General features: G+C 35.2%; 2 protein-coding genes and 1 long non-coding RNA gene across 3 annotated transcripts; 2 read left to right on the forward strand and 1 right to left on the reverse strand.

Annotated features, from left to right (window-relative positions):
• Nucleotides 1-4,345: 4,345 nt before the first annotated feature.
• Nucleotides 4,346-8,535, reverse strand: LOC134230659 (uncharacterized). The gene is made up of 5 exons (XM_062712492.1): nucleotides 8,449-8,535; nucleotides 7,811-8,131; nucleotides 7,464-7,589; nucleotides 4,670-6,658; nucleotides 4,346-4,453 (listed from the first exon to the last, which is right to left on the reverse strand). The coding sequence occupies exons 2-5, from the start codon at nucleotides 8,129-8,131 to the stop codon at nucleotides 4,346-4,348; spliced, it is 2,544 nt and encodes an 847-aa protein (XP_062568476.1). The 5' UTR covers nucleotides 8,449-8,535.
• A 3,441-nt stretch (nucleotides 8,536-11,976) lies between these two features.
• Nucleotides 11,977-13,760, forward strand: LOC134230674 (uncharacterized). Its single transcript, XR_009984397.1, has 3 exons — nucleotides 11,977-12,219; nucleotides 12,803-12,876; nucleotides 13,613-13,760. It is a non-coding gene; the product is annotated as an uncharacterized LOC134230674 (long non-coding RNA).
• Nucleotides 13,761-17,335: 3,575 nt separating this feature from the next.
• LOC134230673 (perlucin-like) lies at nucleotides 17,336-19,210 on the forward strand. Its single transcript, XM_062712511.1, has 5 exons — nucleotides 17,336-17,430; nucleotides 17,652-17,761; nucleotides 18,195-18,291; nucleotides 18,797-19,007; nucleotides 19,166-19,210. The coding sequence occupies exons 1-5, from the start codon at nucleotides 17,391-17,393 to the stop codon at nucleotides 19,194-19,196; spliced, it is 489 nt and encodes a 162-aa protein (XP_062568495.1). The 5' UTR covers nucleotides 17,336-17,390; the 3' UTR covers nucleotides 19,197-19,210.
• Nucleotides 19,211-19,412: the final 202 nt, after the last annotated feature.

Here is a 19,412-nt window from a genome sequence, read left to right on the forward strand (position 1 = left end):
TATAGCTAATAGGAACATGGTTATGTTATTTTTGTTAATTGAAATTTAAACCATTGGAACTCATCTAAAGTATACCTCTGGATGCCAGTAAAATAACTTTGTTTGTCCTTTTTTACTTAGAAGGACTCGGAAAGACTCATTTAACTACAAAATGTTTTATAACCCGCATAATCGGAGTGCCTGTGTTTCTTTTAATTGATATTTGCAATGGAAATTTAATGTTGCTCATTTTAATGCCTTATCGACATCCACAGTCTTACTGCAGTGGACTTCATGCCAAACTAGTGGAAATAGAAACACAAGTGGAAGATGAATTTCTTCGTATATACCTAATGGATCATGGATTTAAAGGTATAACCATAATACTCTGACAATTCTTACCTCTACATTATAGCATTTATTTGACATCCTCTAAAAATGGAATTCTCGCGGCGCTGCCCTACGTGAAAAAATATTAATACAGAAAGCACAAAAAAATTCACTTTTACATGGATACCCACTTCCGCCCCAGCCCAGGAAGTGAATTTCTTTGTGCTTTCTATATTAATATTTCTTCACTTAGGGCAGTTATGTTAGTTTAAGAGTTGTTGTAAAATGTGCTTTATAAATAATAATTAATTTCATTACAACATGTATTGGTAACAATCCTCTGTTAAAACTTATGTCCAAATAACTGTATCTCACTTCTATTCTCAATGACCGTGTAGTGTAGGGCAGCGCCGCGAGAATTCCATCGGCATCGAAAGCAAAGTATTTTGACTTGCCTAGATAGCCGAGCGGTCTAGCGCGCTGTTCCTGCACTGCTAAGAGACAGATTCCGAAGGTCGAGAGTTCAACCCCGGGCTGGGGCGGAAGTGGGTATCCATGTAAAAGTGAATTTCTTTGTGCTTTCTATATTTATATATATATATATATATATATATATGTATACTTGAGTAGTATTTGAGTGATTTTGAATGGAAATAAAATTTATAAATATTCAATCTCATATATAAAGAAATCGTAAGTATTTCGATTTTTTTTATGTTATTTCATTTTAAATTTTGCACACATTTACATTTTGGAAGTTGTAACAAAATCCTACAAAATTCATCCCATTTCACCTGGAAAATATCCTTCTTGCAACCTATTTTGATATTAATCAATGAGTAAGCGCTTAGAACAATACTGTTTAATTTATCGTAATGCACAGGGGGAGGAGAATGATATAAATAAAAAATATGGAGATAACGAACAGTTTTCAAGATCAAAAGTCCATAAAATCAATACAAAAAGGAGCAGAGCAAACACGGAGTTTCAAAACATCAGAGATGGGATCAGGTGCCATAGAGGAGTCAACAATCATTACCATGCAAATGATAGTGGTATCATTATTGAATCTTTCATGGTCGATTTAATATCTTTAACGAGTCAGCATAGTCGCATGGTCCTAATTACACATTTATGGCACACAATGATATCATCCATGATAGATCATGCTATAATCCAAAAGAACAAGGAAGAACAAGGAAGATTTTATTGACTAGTGCGGAATAATAGATGATCATCAACTTAACTGTTCAGATCATCTTCCGTTATATCTGAATATCTGTCTACCATATAAACTTCCAACATCTAATGGACGTAGGAGAAATAGTGACGATGACGTGTATGTAAATTGGAAACGAGTTACAAACGACCATGTGCTGTTATATAGACAGTGTATCCAAGAAGGGCTACAGAACCTATAAAGAAATTTAATGAGAAAAACTGAAGGTGAACTTAATGAGGATATAGGGGACCTAGCGAATATCTTTTTGAACGCAGCCAAACGATCACTTCCTAGAAAGAGATATCGTTCATATTTGAAGACATATTGGAAATACGGAGGTGTAAAGAAACTTCACGCTATTAATCGACAAAAGCGAGCAGTGTGGATTGGACAGAATAGACCACGTGGCATGGAATTTCAATCATACAGAGAATATAAAGCTGCAAAAAGGGAGTTTACAAACGCACTTTCTGATGCTCAAAAGCAGTACGAATTAGAACAACTGGATTAACTACAGAAAACAGCAGAAATGGATATGGGTCTATTTTATCGCACTATTAAAATCGAAATAAGAAGTCATGGACGCCTTATGAATTGCGGATCAACGGAGTGATCATACGCGATCCAGATATCATTTGCACAGCATTGTACGAACACTACAAAACACTTGCTGCACAGAAAGAAGACCCTCTGTTTGATCAGTAATAAGCATGAAGGAAGGATCCTATCGAAACTTTGATAAAGTTGGTGATGTTATGATAAGGAAAGACGAGGTTACAGAAGCAGTGGAGAAAATGAAAAAGTGTAAAGCTCCTGGCCTTGACAAACTCGTCATTGAACACCTGCGCTTTGTGCAAGACATTATTCTAGAAATCCTGTTGGAACTGTTTAACGCAATCCTAAACAATGAAAAATATCCGACACAATTCAGAAGAGGATTAACTATAACTTTGTTCAAAGGAGGAAAAAAAGACAGACTCTACCCTAATAGTTATAGAGATATAACCTTAACCTCAGTCCTACAAAAGCTATTTGAAAATATATAATACTCAAGAATAAAGCGTATCAACGCTGAAATCCACTTCCCACACCCTCTTCAGCAGGGTTTTCGTCCAGGATGTTACCCTATCCTCAGTGAAATTCATGAAATGCACTCCACAACCCTAGATAAGTATTGGGTAAAAATCGGCAGTAATTGGGATGCGAAGAGCATTTTGAATTTCAAATATTTGGGAGGGAGGGTGGGAAATTTCACCCTCATGCAATCAAATGAATACGTCAGATATACGTGTGTATAACCAAGAACGTTACTTGAATGGTACTAGCTCATTTCCTCAACTGCAGTAGAATCGAAAGTGAGGCTTGAGGCTTTGCATTACAAACTATCACTGAGGATGTTACCCTATCCTCAGTGAAATTCATGAAATGCACTCCACAACCCTAGATAAGTATTGGGTAAAAATCGGCAGTAATTAAATGTTAATCGGACTTATTTGAATATATCCGTGACACAACTACAGAAAATCATACATCTCTCCCAATACTCAAAAATAAAATAAAAAATAGAGGAATACAAATGTTCACATATGATTTAATAATACAAAAGGAAAGTACAGTTGCATATCATTACAATATAATTTCTCACACAAGAAGAAACAGTTCCAACTAACAATGTCATGCGGAAATGTGACAAAGATACTGAGATACTAACAATGTATACTTTAGAGGAATGCAGGGTAAAGGGCATCGAAATCGGCATGCTTATTGAAGAAGGAATTTACATTTTTCAGGGTCTTGTCATCGGCTGCTTTTACCAAATTATCGGCCACTTGACTTGCATCTTTAATGGCACATGCCCTAGTGTAATAATGGGCTGTTATCTCTGATGACCATCCAACATGCTGCATAATTCCACGCGTATCAGTTTTACTTTCGGCATACGCGAGGGTTACGGCGCAGCCTGCTCGCATGCTGTGAGGAGTTTCTCCCTCAAAAATTCCTAAGGTCACTAAATAACCTCTGAATCTATCGTAAATTGACGAGTAAGACACCGGCTTATCAAGAACTCGTCCTGATTCCGTAATGACCCTAAACAAATATCCCGATTCTAATGGGATTCCGTGTTTTGATGAGAATTGGAAGTACGATTGAAGACCATGGACAGGGCAAATTGCCAAATCATTACATCGTTTAAGTACAAATGTGTTTGATTTAGTGGGACCACCCCTTAACGTTTTGCCGAAAGTGTGCTTGAAGACAAATCCGCTATTATCAGTTAATCTTTTTACCTCCTGTGATAATACTATCGCCACGTCACTCGCTCTGTCGCCGGCAAAAAATTGTAGCTTGATCAATGCTTGATCTCTCTGTAAAACATATTTTTCTCGCAATGATATGTCATCCCTCTTTATTTCTCTATTTATGTATTGTGCAATAGAGCGTATCTTATCTACGAAAATAGGTTTTGCTTGTTTTGGCACTACGTGAGCTCGTGCTTGTTCCTCCTTAATAGCTTTCAAATAAAACTTAACTGTGTCCGAAGCCGCCGGGTTTCCAACACCAAGAGAAGGATTCCATTCTCGACCTCTTCCCGACATGTCAAAAATATCAATCAGCTGTTGAATGATATTTCCTACTGTACCTGACGCTAATCTTACCGGACATGGGCACTGTTGGATAGAGTGCTTTCCTAGATTTTTGCAAGATTTAGAATGAATTTGTGTTTTGCCAGTTCTGTCTTTCCACACTCTTAATGTCATTTGGAGATGCACTAGTTAGACTTGGTTTCTCGGGTAGATGTTCGAGAAACGTTTTTTAAGTACTGGCCAGGGAGGACTTTTTCTTCTGGTGTGGTGAATTGATGTTCTGATTATGAAGTGTAGATAGTCTTTCATCAATCTGCTCTAGATTAATTACTTCAGCCTGAAATAATATTAAATAAAGCATAACCTATGTGCCATTAAAGTCCATTTCAAACCTTTTTTTATCCAGAACGAACCCATTTTTTGAGGGAATTTCTAGAACACCCATTTGACCCTTTACACCTACTGTGGTTGATGAAATGATAAACTGTTTTAGTATTGGGTACCAAATGGGGGTTTCTTCAAGAACCGGGGCGATAAAAGTGCATTGCTTTACGTGCTGGTCTTTTAGAAATTTTAATAAAGGAAGAATAATATTAAATGGGGGATTGACATAGGGGTTTTCTTCCTTTATAATATCCTGTGCAAAAACATTCACACCCGCTGAAAAAGGTGATGGTGAGGGTGTAAAATGTCTCAAAGGAACACCTTCGGGTGTTTTCATTGCATTGGAATCTAATGACATAAGATCTACCGTATGTGGTCCGAAAGCCATTTCCACTAATGCCCATGATTTGTCACTAAGTTTTGAGTCCGTTAAAGAAATCGAGCGGGATGGCGCATCTGCTTTATTCTGATTTGAGGCAATATAAGTGAGATGCAAGTCAATATTATGATTGTAAGTTAGCGTAAACAATGATTTCATTATATCGTTGAGAGGTTTGTTACGGGCCCCCTGGTTTTCCCACGCGGCAATGACGGAGGTATTATCTGTCATTATGTCGACCCGGTGATTGTGAACAGCGCTGTCCAACGATTGGAGCGCCTTTATCAGTGCTTCAGCCTCTTTGAGGTGAATCGGTCGTTTATCATTGCTATCCCAGAAATCGCCAAAGGTTAATGTTTCTTGCTCCGCTGACATGACCGAAACCCCGTATTTGAAAAGAGACGCGTCTGTGGCGAGTGTAATTTGCTTATGCAGTTCTCGTCGCCATGGCACATATGTGTCCCAGTTGTCTATAAAATTCCAATGCTCTATTTCTCGTTTAAGGTCACCTGTAATTGGAATTAGACGAGAGTTCTTTAGACCACGCGATATAGCTGCATTGACCTCCCGGCAGTACAACCTAGCAGCTGGCACGACTAAATTCATCGATACGCATTTTCCTGCAAATTTCTGCAAAGTTTTGACATCGACTGTCTCAGAATTTAAGATATGGTTTCTGAGCGTTATAAATGAATGTTTTTTATCGCACGGTAAGATGAAAGCCTGCTTGGCGGAATCGACAATGAAACCGAGAAATTTCAATTCTGTAGACGGAAAAAGCCTACTTTTTTTCAAAGACAATGTATACCCTAGACGGGTTAAGAGTTCTAACATTTCAAAACTGACTTTGCTTATATCACTTTCAAATGAGCCCATTCTGTTAGAAGCCACTAATAAACGATCATCTATGTACTGCAAAGTGATTATGCCCAATTCCCTCAAAAACGTAGTTACTTGCATGCCAATAGTTTGGTAAACAAAAGCGGAAGCTTTCCACCCAAAAGGTATTACGGAATATGTAAATACCCAACCACCAAACTGGAAACCGAAGTAAGTTTCTGAGCCCTGTGTTAGCCTGACGTGGTCACAACCAGACTTCTCATCGCATGCGACCATAAGAACATCTTTTTCAACGAGGCGGGGAACATGTTTAAGATTTTCTAATTGAAATGGGCAATCTTTTATCCAAAGATTTAGATATCGTTCGTCATGACACAGTCTTGGTTTGCTAGGTTCTATGGTTAACGGCATGACTACTTTCGGCAATTCACACTCACCCAGTTTTCCCCAAAGACGAATCGAACCCGATTGCAACCGATTCAGAATTTCTCTTGATATAAATTCTAAGTAATTTTTACAGGTTGTGGAATTGTTGAAAAAGGCTCTGGGGGGTTCTGCAGAATTATAAGCTTTCCCTTTGAAATTTCCCTTGAAGGTTTGAAAGAAATCTTGCACATTTACACCTTCTGATATCCACCTTACGACGTTTTCCGGTAAATGTTTCGGAAGCTTTAACCACTCATCTTTACATGCATTAAGGCCCCCTGCTACGAAATTATCTGGGTCACGTAAGGGTAAACTTCCAAGATTAGTTGGAATACTGTTCTTTAAATCTTTTGAGGGGTTGGAGCGGACTGCAGGTGTGGGCTTGTCCTTGTTTAATGTCACCCAAGTTGGATGCGTCCTTACATCTTTCAAAGCAGCAAATGGGTTAAAATTAACATTCATCTCCCATTCTGGCGCTGATAATGGTGGAAGGTTATGAATTTCCACAACGCCCTATAATACAAAATGAATTATTAGGCTCTTGAGGAGCATCCAACCGGGTCAAAAACAAGGGAACAAGCCACACACCTGCAGTCCACGTGAACAAAAGTTCACTAAGGAATCAGTGTCCCCGGACTGCGGTGAAGGCTTGGATATTAAAACAAAATTCATATTTCCACTTTTATTAAAGCAAATGAAATGTATTTACTGCAAATACAAATTCAACAAAATTTACTGTGGTGTTGATACATGTATGACAGAAAAGTTTTTTTTTTCCTAACGCAGACTGAAAATGAATGGTCTATTTGTTTTTAGCGATTTTCATTTTCTCACAATCTTTGATAGCGTGTTCGGTTGAATTGCAAAAATAGCATTGACCTCGGGGTCTCCAACGGTTCTGCCTGTTGCCCGAGAATCTACGATTAAACTGGTAATGGTACATCCCTAAATTAGGCCACCCGGTCATAGTTTGGGGCATGAAGTACGGCATTTGAAGCGGAGGGTAAAGACTCTCAAGAGGCGAAGCCGATTCTGCGGTTTTGGCCGAGGAAGTCGTCGAGAGTTTATCCTCAACTTGTTTTTCTTTCAGGCACTTCGCCATAGCTTTCAACACGATGTCGGATGCCTTACCGCCGAGTACGCTGAGAGTTAGGGTGGCTATGTTAACCTCGCCCTGGTGCCTATTGGCTTGCCTGCATAACTCGTCGTAAACGTCTGACTCAGGATCGTTATGCTTTCTAGCTTGTTTTGATAGCTCATCGAGGGTTAAAAGGAGCAATGCTTCATTTGGTTTGGATTGTAGGGCAAGACTTCTCACCTTTTCCTTAAGGTCCTTTACGGTGTCCTCTTTGACTTTCTCTAGGTTTTCAATCCTCTGTTTTAGAGTTGTCCTCTTTCTTTTGCTCGTCGACGGCCCCTGTTCGTCATCCTCCTCCTCCGTGTCCTAATCAAAATGAGATTTTATATTAATTTGGAATCATATTGTATTTCTTTTGCTTTATTTTCATTAATGACATATTGAACAACTTTGTTTGGGGACACAAAAATCGAATCTCGATGGTTTAATACGCTAAATTTAATGTGTAACACGTGTGTAGGAATTTTCCCTTCGTTAGCCCCTCCCTTTTCAGAGTGCAAAAGGTTGAATTAATTAAATACACTGACCTCTTTGTCTTGGAGATCATGGCCTTGTGGTTGACCAATCTCATTGGCCAAGAGAATGGCAACATGTGCCAGTTTCCTCAGTGAGTCTTCACATACAGGCGCTCCCGCCAAGTCAAGCAGTAAATCCGCGTCATCATCTAGTAGATTTTTCAGATGTCTTCTTAAGTCTTCTACAGACATTTCTTCTATCCTTTCATTGGACTTAAATCTTGCATACTCCATTCTTTGGCTCACTTTAAGATCTTTGAATTTTTTCATCAATTTCAATGTTACGTTTTTGTTTCTAAGGTCATGACGCCTTTTGAGAATAGTAGGTGGCATCTGCAAAATACATTTGAATGTCTTTTGAACAGTTTACACAATTAAAATGTAAGGTGATGAAATAAGTCACAATATACTAAGAAACTTGTAATAAACTAATGTATACTGCATTTCTTTCTGGTGTGCAACATGGCCGACCACATGTGTCGCAAAATTTTCGGACAAAGGAAATGGCAATCAGCCTCAATCAAAGAAAGTTTTGACTTCATCAAAGTCTAAAAGTCATTGCTTGAATCACAAGCTATAATAGGACTAATCAAGTCCTAGGTGTGAACACATCATGTTCTAACACCCACTTTAAAGGAAAATATATTTACCTTGAGGGATATGCGTCCGTCCGGGTCGGCAGTAGAATCGAAAGTGAGGCTTGAGGCTTTGCATTACAAACTATCACTGAGGATGTGGAAGTATACCGGCAGGATTTGTTATACCGGAAACAATTCACCACTATGTAGAGAGAGACTCTGATATTTATGTGGCATTTCTAAACAACCAAAAGGCATTTAACAGCGTGTGGCATAATGGTTTGCTCTACAAACTGTACAAGTTAGGTATCAATGGTAAAGGATGGCGCTTGCTTTCCGACTCATTTTGTGATTCCAGCTCTCGAATCTTATACGAAAAAGAATTGTTGAAGGAATTCACTTTACAGCAAGGTGTCGGAAAAGGAAGGGTACTATCGTCGTGGTTTTTCCTTCTGATGATTGACGAATTGATAGAAATGCTGGATAAAAGTGCGACTGGAGCATGTGTTTGTGACCTTCACATTATTCTGGATGACGACACTTCCCTTATATCCAACACTCCCAGTGGTCTCCAGAAGCAACTGGATATTGTCTACAATTACGCTAAACGTTGGCACTAGCGTTATAATCCTGAGAAAAGTTGTGTTCTCTTCTTTAGCTCTAGTAGAAAGCGACAAAAACAACCTGCTGCTGGACCATTTATTCTTGGTCAGGAAAACATCAACCTATATTCAGAAAATGTTTATGCTGGTGTCGTCCTAACTGATAGGTTACAAAGTGATACAGCAATCACACAAGCATGCAGGAAAGGAAAGCGCATATTAAACTCTCTTATCAACGTAGGAGTTCATGATCACGGTATACATCCCATGACCAGCGTTCAAGTATGGAAAACAATTGTCATGCCATTGATCTTGTATGGATGCGAATTATGGGATGTGATCTCCAAAAAGTCAGTCGAAGAGCTGGAAATTGTACAGAGATACGCGGCCCGTTGTATGCAAGGATTTGACCAAAGATCACCAACACCGTATACCATCTTTTCCCTTGGCCTGGTTGAAATGAAAAGAAGTGTACATAAAATCAAGTTGATGTTCTGGAACAGACTCTGTACATCAAACTATTCTCTATTCTACAAAAAAGCTTTTCATTGCAAGGTTGTGCTCTTTTGGTTCGGCGACACCAAGACCGAAGCGTGGATTCCTAGCAGATATTCACTCCATAATGAGGGAATACAGCATTGATTTCTTTTTCAGAGAGTACCTTTTGAATCGTGACGTTCCTCCAAAACACACCTGGAAGCAACTCGTAGGAACTGTAGTTGACACTGCTGCTGAACGTGAGTGGAGGGAGAATTTGAAACAAAGGAAAGAGCTTCGCAGATACGCAGAAATACATGAAAAATTATTAAGGTAGGTCCGTACTTTCAAAATTTTCTGTCAAACTGATATTTTATTTGAATACCTTGAAAAAGTTATAAACTAACTAATACATAGGCAATTTAGCCACATATGATCCACATATGCATTGCCTTTCATATGAGGATCATATTGGATCATATGATAATCATATGTATATAAAATCATATGAGAATCATATGTGGCAAATCATATGAGAATCATATGATTACACATATGTATATCATATGATCGTATTTACATATGATTCTCATATGAAAGGCCCTGCATATGAGAATCATATGTATATTTTGGCAGTGTTCATATGAGAATCATATGAAACTGATCATATGATAATCATATGAAACCGTTTTCACTTATTTGCCCTTGATACACTATGGTAAAAATCATATGAATATTTTGACAGTAAACATATGAGAATCATATGAAACAGTGATCATATGAGAATCATATGAAACAATGTTCACTTGTATGTCCTTGATATACTCAGGTAAAAATCTTATGAATATTTTGACAGTGATCATATGAGAATCATATGAAACAGTGATCATATGAGAATCATATGAAACAGTGTTTACTAATTACCCTTGGTATACCCAAGTAAAATTGCATTTTCAATAATGTATATCAATAGAAATTTAAATGTACATTATTTTAAAAGAATTTGTTAGCAATTACTTATGTAAAGTTCTACTCTGTTTAACCCCCCCCTTTCCCTTATAAAAAAAAAAACCTTTCACAATTTTCTTTTTCTGTAATAATGCATTTCCCAGACAAAATTGATAAAAAATAAATTAATTTGCTTTTTATTTCAAATCTTTTGGGTTTGGTTTATTACTTTGAGTAAGATAAAAATAATTCCGTATTTTCTTCCGGACCGGTTTTGACTTCTATCGGATGAAAGCGTACGTCATGTTTGACGTCACTGCTGTAGCAGAAGTGCTGGGTGTTGGAAAAAGCTATGGAAAAAGTAAGTAATCTCCTAACAATTTTTTTAAGACCTTTAATTCATATTGTTTAAATATCCTTTCTTTACGGTTACAAGTTCGTATGAACTTATTTCTATAATATTCTCATCACTTGTAATTGTTAAATTAATGCATTTCGTAAACCTACATAACGTTAGTGATCTGTAAGTAATTTTGCATTTGTTTCTGAGTGGATGTAAACATTATAATTTACATGTTAGGCTAAAGGCATTGCTTTGTTAGCTCTACTGGTCAGAGACCAGAAGAGCTTATGCGATAGTAATGCGTCCGGCGTCCGTCCGTCTGTCCGTCTGTCTGTAAACAATTTTTCAAAATGCTACTCCTCCTACAGTTTTGGTCTAATTTCAATATAACTTGGCACACAAGTAGAATACACTAAGATACATAATTCTGTGTATCGGTTTTTGATTTCGATGAACGGTGTTGCCGTGGTTACTAAAAATAGAAATTTCTGTGAAATTCTTTCAAAATGCTACTCCTCCTACAGTTTTGGTCTGATTTCAATATAACTTGGCACACAAGTAGAATACACTAAGATACATAATTCTGTGTATCGGTTTTTGATTTTGATGAACGGTGTTGCCGTGGTTACTAAAAATAGAAATTTCTGTGAAATTCTTTCAAAATGCTACTCCTCCTACAGTTTTGGTCTGATTTCAATATAACTTGGCACACAAGTAGACTACACTAAGATACATAATTCTGTGTATCGGTTTTTGATTTCGATGAACGGTGTTGCCGTGGTTACTAAAAATAGAAATTTCTGTGAAATTCTTTCAAAATGCTACTCCTCCTACAGTTTTGGTCTGATTTCAGTATAATTTGGCACACAAGTAGAATACACTAAGATACATAAATCTGTGTATCGGTTTTTGATTTTGATGAACGGTGTTGCCGTGGTTACTAAAAATAGAAATATCTGTAAAATTGTTTCAAAATGCTACTCCTACAGTTTTGGTCTGATTTCAATATATCTTGGCACACAAGTAGACTACACTAAGAACATAAAGAGACTTTATCAACGATCATTATTCTATTTATTGCTGTTGTAAAGTTTCAAATCCCAGCTGCTTAAGGACTTTTCTCTTCCTTTGCTATAAGTTCAAACCAGTAGAGCTTCAGTCTCGACAGAGACTTCTGGTTTTTCTTTTTGACTTTTGTTACGTACTCATGCAGCTGGTATACTGATTTGAAAGTGAAAGTAGAAACCCTTTATAGCAGTTTGGCGTTTTTGTATGTTGAGATCGTTATCAAGTCGATTCTTTCATCAACTTAATGACAAATGTTTGTTTTTATGGCCTATAGATGCATTCAACAACTTGAGTTCAGTGACACCGTGCTGCTTTTTATTAAGTCCAAGATGCCCAAAGCTGATAAGACTGGCGATTGATCCTTAAGTGATTTTGACAGACGATTGCATCATCACAATATTAAAGGTAAAAAGAAATACTTGGAATAAAAAATCAAAGTGTACATCTGAAATGACTCCTTTATGACAAAATATTTCTTCATAATTTCTTTTTGTTCTTTTATAATTTGACTAGCTTGGCTCTGTTGGCTTCATAAAAAAATTAAATCAACTCAGTAATATATAGAAGTTTTATTCTACATTATGAAACAATTTTAATCCAATGCACTTTTTTTAAAATATGGTAAGTATCATCGAATAGAATTTGCTGGCTTTAAAAGCTATGAAACTATACAATAACTTCAGGGGGTAAATTGAATTTCAGCAAAAAAATGATAATATTAACAGTGGCAACTTTCAAGGTACAAATACATGTGCATGTGTATGATTTGAAAGTACATCAGATAGCTAATCCATCCAATATTTACGTCTATGTATTCAATGACTGACATTCATAAAAATTTTTCCAACACTATAGAAAACCTAGTTTCAGATAAATTGTAAGATATTTAAGACTATAGAGAAGCTACAAACTTGTACTCTCTCATTTTTGTAGTTTAAGTTTTAGTTATGCTTAGAAATTATCTACTGTGTGAATATTTGTTTTACAGGTTCAACATACAGTCAGCCTCTCATAAGAAAAAAATCCAAAGATCCAAGGCTAATGGCTTGCTTCAAAGTTAAGGTAACTACACACTGTTTTATAGACTTTGCTATAATTATAATTCTTCCCAACAAAGTTTGGGATATCCTGGAATAGGGTTGCAACGATACGCCTACTCCAGGATATAATACGTATCACGGTATTCAGTTCATGATATGATACGTACCTGTCGTACCACGATACGTGACATATTGGCTTATAAAGTAGGCGTTTGTCATTATATACTTTAAACTCAAAAGTTTTATCAAATGTTCATTACACTAACACTAAGAAAGTAATAATATCCTTTGACCCGTTAAATATGAGGCTGGAAACAAGTTAACTGCCATTTCTGCAGTTTCATTGAACTCATGTTTTGTGCGGAAGCCATTTGGAAATTGTAAACGAGGAACCAAAATGGACGATTCAGATAATTACGGACCGATTAAACCGAACCGTGATATCAGTTTCATGTATTATGAGCCGAACCGTGGAATCATAAACCGTGGTATACCGTCAATCGGTTTATCGTTGCACTCTTATCCTGGAATCACAAAGTCTGTTTTTTCTGCCTCTCTACTTTTCTGTAATTTCTTTTGTCCAAAAGTAATATATTTGAGTCATAATCTTCTTAATTTTTGGCAATTTGAATTAATACATGCATAATACTATTTGAACATTAAAAATTCAATTGTCAAATTAAAAAAAAAAGCTTTTTATGATTTTAATATGAAGTAATTTAAGAATTATTTTATTTTTATTTTTGGAATTTTTGTAGAGACCATTCTGTGCCACAAAGAAATTGTTCCGGAAGTGGAGAACTGGTGGATTTGCATTTTTGGTACAATTCAAAGGGATTCTCAAAATGGTCAGATCAGAGGGAGGACAACTTAAAATATTGAAAGATACAGAAGGAAAAAGAACAAGGAAATATAGAGAGGGAATAATTATGAAATGGGGAGGATGTACACAATCTTGTCTGAATTTGACCTGAAAAGATTTCCCATTCTTTTTTTTGTATACTGGAATAGTCATAGCTTAATTTTTCATAAATTTACAATAGAGAACACATGACAAATGTTATTGCTGATATTTCAATTTTGCTGTGGACACTTTCATGTCATATGGTATTTTAATACAAGTACTTGACCTAATTATGTTATTCATTCATCCATGTATACTTGTTTAACTACTTAATCATTTTGCTGAAATCTTATAATGTATACTCATTTTAGAATATGTTAAATACATGTATCGACAAATGCTACTGACTTGTTTGTATATTGTTTTGTTTAGAATGTACACTGTGAAAAATAAGTTATTTCTCTTGATGAAAATAATTTTATGAAAAAAGTTGTGTAAGCATTATAAGATATTTTGAAATATTTAACAAATGAAGATAGATCATTGTAATGTAATGAATTTTCATCTAAAGCAGAAATATCTGATTTTTAAATGTGTACATGTACAAGAATGTGAAAATTATTGAAAGAGAATACACATAACTGTTTCATATGATTTACATATGATGCCCTTTTCATATGATTCCCATATGTAAATGCCTTGAAACACACATAAGTGTTTCATATGATTTACATATGATGCCCTTTTCATATGATTCTCATATGTAAATGGCTTGAAACACACTTAAATCATTCATATAAAAATCATATGTAGTTATTTTCATATGATTCACGTATGTGGATCATATGTGGATCATATGATTTGCTTCATATGATTCACATATGATGCCCTTTTTCTATGATTCTCATATGAAACCAATCATATGAGAATCATATGATACTCATATGAGAATCATATGTGGCTAAGTTGCCTGTGTACACCCATAAAAAGATATATCTTTGCAGGTTAATTTTCATGCAACACGTCTCGGAGTACATACCTCTAAAAATTCAACATACAAAATTGAACATAAAGATCTGTGATATCCTATTTATTTTAGTTATGCACCAAATAACATCGAATTTATGTTAAAACTTATGAAAATCAAAAATATTCATTTTCCAAGAGAATATTTGAAATCTTTATTGGATAACATTAACAAATTGATGTTGAATTTCAAAAAAAGATATCAAAAAATCCTTATTTTTTATAATTCTCAAAATTTAAACTGTTTAGATGCCATTTTGTCTTAAAAACTATTACGAATTATATCTGAAGTTAACAAAAACTCAAACTTTATTAAGACTGACCAGAGAAATTTAACAAAACAGCCTTTTGAACACGTATACCCCCATTTTTTGAAATATCAATTTTTCCAATCATTCTTTACAAAATTTGAAAAAAAGTTAAATTTAAGATGACGATATAGGCTAAAAATCAATAAAAATAGATATCCAGTTCATTTGTTTAAAATTTTTTAAAAAGCTTTAGGTCCATAAAAGAAATTAAGAATTTTGTGTCTGTGTATGTATTGAATGACATGAAGTTCCTATGGACAGAGTGCACAGGGTTCGACATTAACGTTAGTCCGTTAGTCTCAGACTAATACATAAAATACATAAATGATGTACATAGTTTTTAGCTCTACTGGTCAGAGACCAGAAGAGCTTATGCAATAGTAATGCGTCCGTCATCCGTCTGTCTGTCTGTCTGTCTGTAAACAATTTTTCAAAATGCTACTCCTCCTACAGTTTTGGTCCAATTTCAATATAACTTGGCACACAAGTAGACTACACTAAGATACATAATTTTGTGCATCGGTTTTTGATTTCGATGAACGGTGTTGAACGGTTACTAAAGATAGAAATTTCTTTGAAATTCTTTCAAAATGCTACTCCTCCTACAGATTTGGTCCGATTTCAGTATAACTTGGCACACAAGTAGACTACACAAAGATACATAATTCTGTGCATCGGTTTTTGATTTCGATAAACGGTGTTGCCATGGTTACTAAAAATAGAAATTTCTGTGAAATTCTTTCAAAATGCTACTCCTCCTACAGTTTTGGTACAATTTCATTATAACTTGGCACACAAGTAGACTACACTAAGATACATAATTTTGTGCATCGATTTTTGATTTCGATGAACGGTGTTGAACGGTTACTAAAAATAGAAATTTCTTTGAAATTCTTTCAAAATGCTACTCCTCCTACAGATTTGGTCCGATTTCAGTATAACTTGGCACACAAGTAGACTACACTAAGATACATAATTTTGTGCATCGGTTTTTGATTTCGATGAACGGTGTTGAACGGTTACTAAAAATAGAAATTTCTTTGAAATTCTTTCAAAATGCTACTCCTCCTACAGATTTGGTCCGATTTCAGTATAACTTGGCACACAAGTAGACTACACTAAGATACATACTTCTGTGCATTGGTTTTTGATTTCGATGAACGGTGTTGCCTTGGTTACTAAAAATAGAAATTTCTTTGAAATTCTTTCAAAATGCTACTCCTCCTACAGATTTGGTCCGATTTCAGTATAACTTGGCACACAAGTAGACTACACTAAGATACATAATTTTGTGCATCGGTTTTTGATTTCGATAAACGGTGTTGCCGTGGTTACTAAAAATAGAAATTTCTGTGAAATTCTTTCAAAATGCTACTCCTCCTACAGTTTTGGTCTGATTTCAATATAACTTGGCATACAAGTAGACTACACTAAGATACATAATTCTGTGCATTGGTTTTTGATTTCAATGAACAATGTTGCCATGGCTACTAAAAATAGAAATTTCTGTGAAATTCTTTCAAAATGCTACTCCTCCTGCAGTTTTGGTCTGATTTCAGTATAACTTGGCACACAAGTAGACTACACTAAGATACATAATTCTGTGCATTGGTTTTTATTTTGATGAGTGGCAAGGATCATTTCTCTATTTATTGCTGATTTAAAGTCTCAAGTCCCAACTGCTACTTTTCTCTTCCTTTGTTTTAAGTATAAACCATTAGAGCTACAGTCTCGACAGAGACTTCTGGTTAAATTATGGACAGTAACTTGTGTCCATATTTCCACATTTTTGTTTTGAAGTTCAAATCTTGTTACATATTAACAGTTTGATGCATTGATCTCTGCTGCAGAGGAAATAAAGCATGTCTGTCTGTCTGTCTTTTCGATTTTTTAAAAACTCGCCGTATTATTTCCCGTTGAATTCTTCATGAGCAAATCGTAATCCTTAACTACATATAGTTTGAAAATTGGAGGCTAGTTGCTTGGTGACTTTATCATTCATGATCATAGTCTGCTCTGACCTTTATGTTTGTAGCGTCTACAATCTTAAAAGTAGCCCTCATTGTAGCTAGTATTCAGTGTTAGGTGAATTAAAAGGTGAATTGTAGATATAAGCGCAATGAAGAGTCGTTGTCTCATATTTTTCTGACTAGTGTGTTGGTGAAAAGAGTAAAATTGAACTGCCCAGGCTACTATATTTTTTTCTCCAGACTAATAATTTTTTTTCTTATATCCAGATGAATATTGATTTAAAAATTCCCGTCTTAAGAAATGTTCATGTATGACCAGGTTTATAACTACAGATAAAGGTATAGGATGACCTTCACTAACAGGAATTTTACTCTTATCTGACAAATGGATATATTAATTGCAACATTCTTTACGACAATTGCCAGTAAGATTCATAATCACTATTAAACCTTCTTTATCAAGTATATTTTTAACAATTTACACAGATTTTTATGGTTTTATTTTGATGTTGTAATTTTCATCATTTATTTTGTTATCTGCTTTTTTTTTCTTTTTTCGAGGTTTAATTTTGCTTTTTCGAGGTTTAATTTTGCTATCTTAATTCTTATTCCTTAAAATATGTAATATGTTGTATAATTGTATAAGTATATAGCGTCAGCGCCCAGCCTAGCCAGTGTCCGTTTGGATGGAAACAGCGTGGTTTATCTTGTTATGCTTTCTTCATTGATGTCCCAGACGGATGGACTGAAGCAATGGTTCGTAACTTTAATCATAACCTGCATTCCTCCCCATAAATATACAGATACCCTATAACCAAGTTAAGCATCTCAAATTCATTCCATATCCTGTTACATAAACGGATATTTGGATTTAATTATTTACAAGTACACTTTATTAAATGCAGATGATATTTTATATAATATCTGAATAAGTATTTTTTGGTAAAAAATGAATAGAAAACTTTATATTGTTGTCTATTTCATTTAAAAATAATAGGCGGGGGATACCCTCTCCCACCTCTATCATCACATTTTTTCACTCAGCTTTTACCGTCAATTGCCACGCCCATCTACTTCCCTCCCCTCATACTTTCCTATTCGTGATCGCCATTCGTTGGCTAACACCCATTTCTTCCTACCATTTGTTCATAGCTCTTTCTTCAATTAATAAATTATGTATTTTCCACAGTTATACTGCAATGCACTTCAGGCCAAATTAGTGGAAATAGAGACAGAAGTAGAGGATGAATTTCTTCGTATTTACTTAATGGACCATGGATACAAGGGTAGATAGAGAAAAAAAATTAATATGTAAAAAAGATTTTTTTGTTTTTGAAGTGTAATTAAGTAATTAAAATTATTTATTTTGCAAAATCCCTAATTGTTTTCTTTTTTCATTTTAAATCAAAACTTCCTTTATGTGAAAATCATGTTAATTCAAATATAAGTCATATTTGGTGATTGATAACATTTAAACTAAAAAAGTTAGTTATAATGATATAGATGCATCGTAGAAAACCTTGCATTTAAAAAATAATTATTAAATACAAGCATTTCTGTATGGTCATCTTATTATATCTATAGGTACACATGTAATGAAATATATATACATCATAGACTGTTAGCAGTGCGCGTTTACCCTTTAGCATACTCTTTCATAGACCATAATTAGTTTTAGGTTAAGTAAGTGTTCTACCTGTTGAATCTAGGTAGTGTTCACGTCATTAATGCGGATGCAACACACTCCCTGAAAAAAATTTAAACAGTTTTATTTTGACAACTGTACTTTAGGTCAGTTTTGGATTGGTTTGACTGATGCTTTAGTGGAGGGACACTGGGTCTGGGAGAGCACCCAGAAAAGCCCAGGTTATACTGGCTGGGGGCCGGGGGAACCCAATAATGGGGGACACCATGAAGACTGTGCCCATCTGTATGACGCTATTTCCTTCCACTGGAACGATGTCCCATGTGACAGGAAGTACAACTTTATTTGCGAAAAAGAGTAAGTAAAATCACTGGCGAAGTACTTTTGCAATGTATGAAAGAAAATTTTTAAAGATTACAATTTTATGTACTTCTTTTTTTTTTTACCTTAGTGCTTGAATAGATCTTAAAAACACAAAGCGCAGTAACACTTAATTTTATTCTTTTCCATTTCAGACTTGATGATGATGGAGGTATCATTGGATAAAATTCTGACTCTACAATTTGAAAATATTAGAAAGAAAATTCAAAAATATCGTTTTTGACTAATCATTATTGACAAATTAGTTGATGAAAATGATATCAACATTCTCGTTTACAGTCCGCATTTCCTAAGTTCTATGGTTGATACAATGGCCTTGACAGCAAATACAATATATTATTAAGTAGATTGCTGACATAAATTTCTCATTTTAATCATTAG

Source organism: Saccostrea cucullata, unplaced genomic scaffold (genome assembly GCF_032062105.1).
Source record: "Saccostrea cucullata isolate Sc308-1 unplaced genomic scaffold, CSIRO_AGI_Scuc_v1 ctg144, whole genome shotgun sequence".
Classification (NCBI taxonomy): domain Eukaryota; kingdom Metazoa; phylum Mollusca; class Bivalvia; order Ostreida; family Ostreidae; genus Saccostrea; species Saccostrea cuccullata.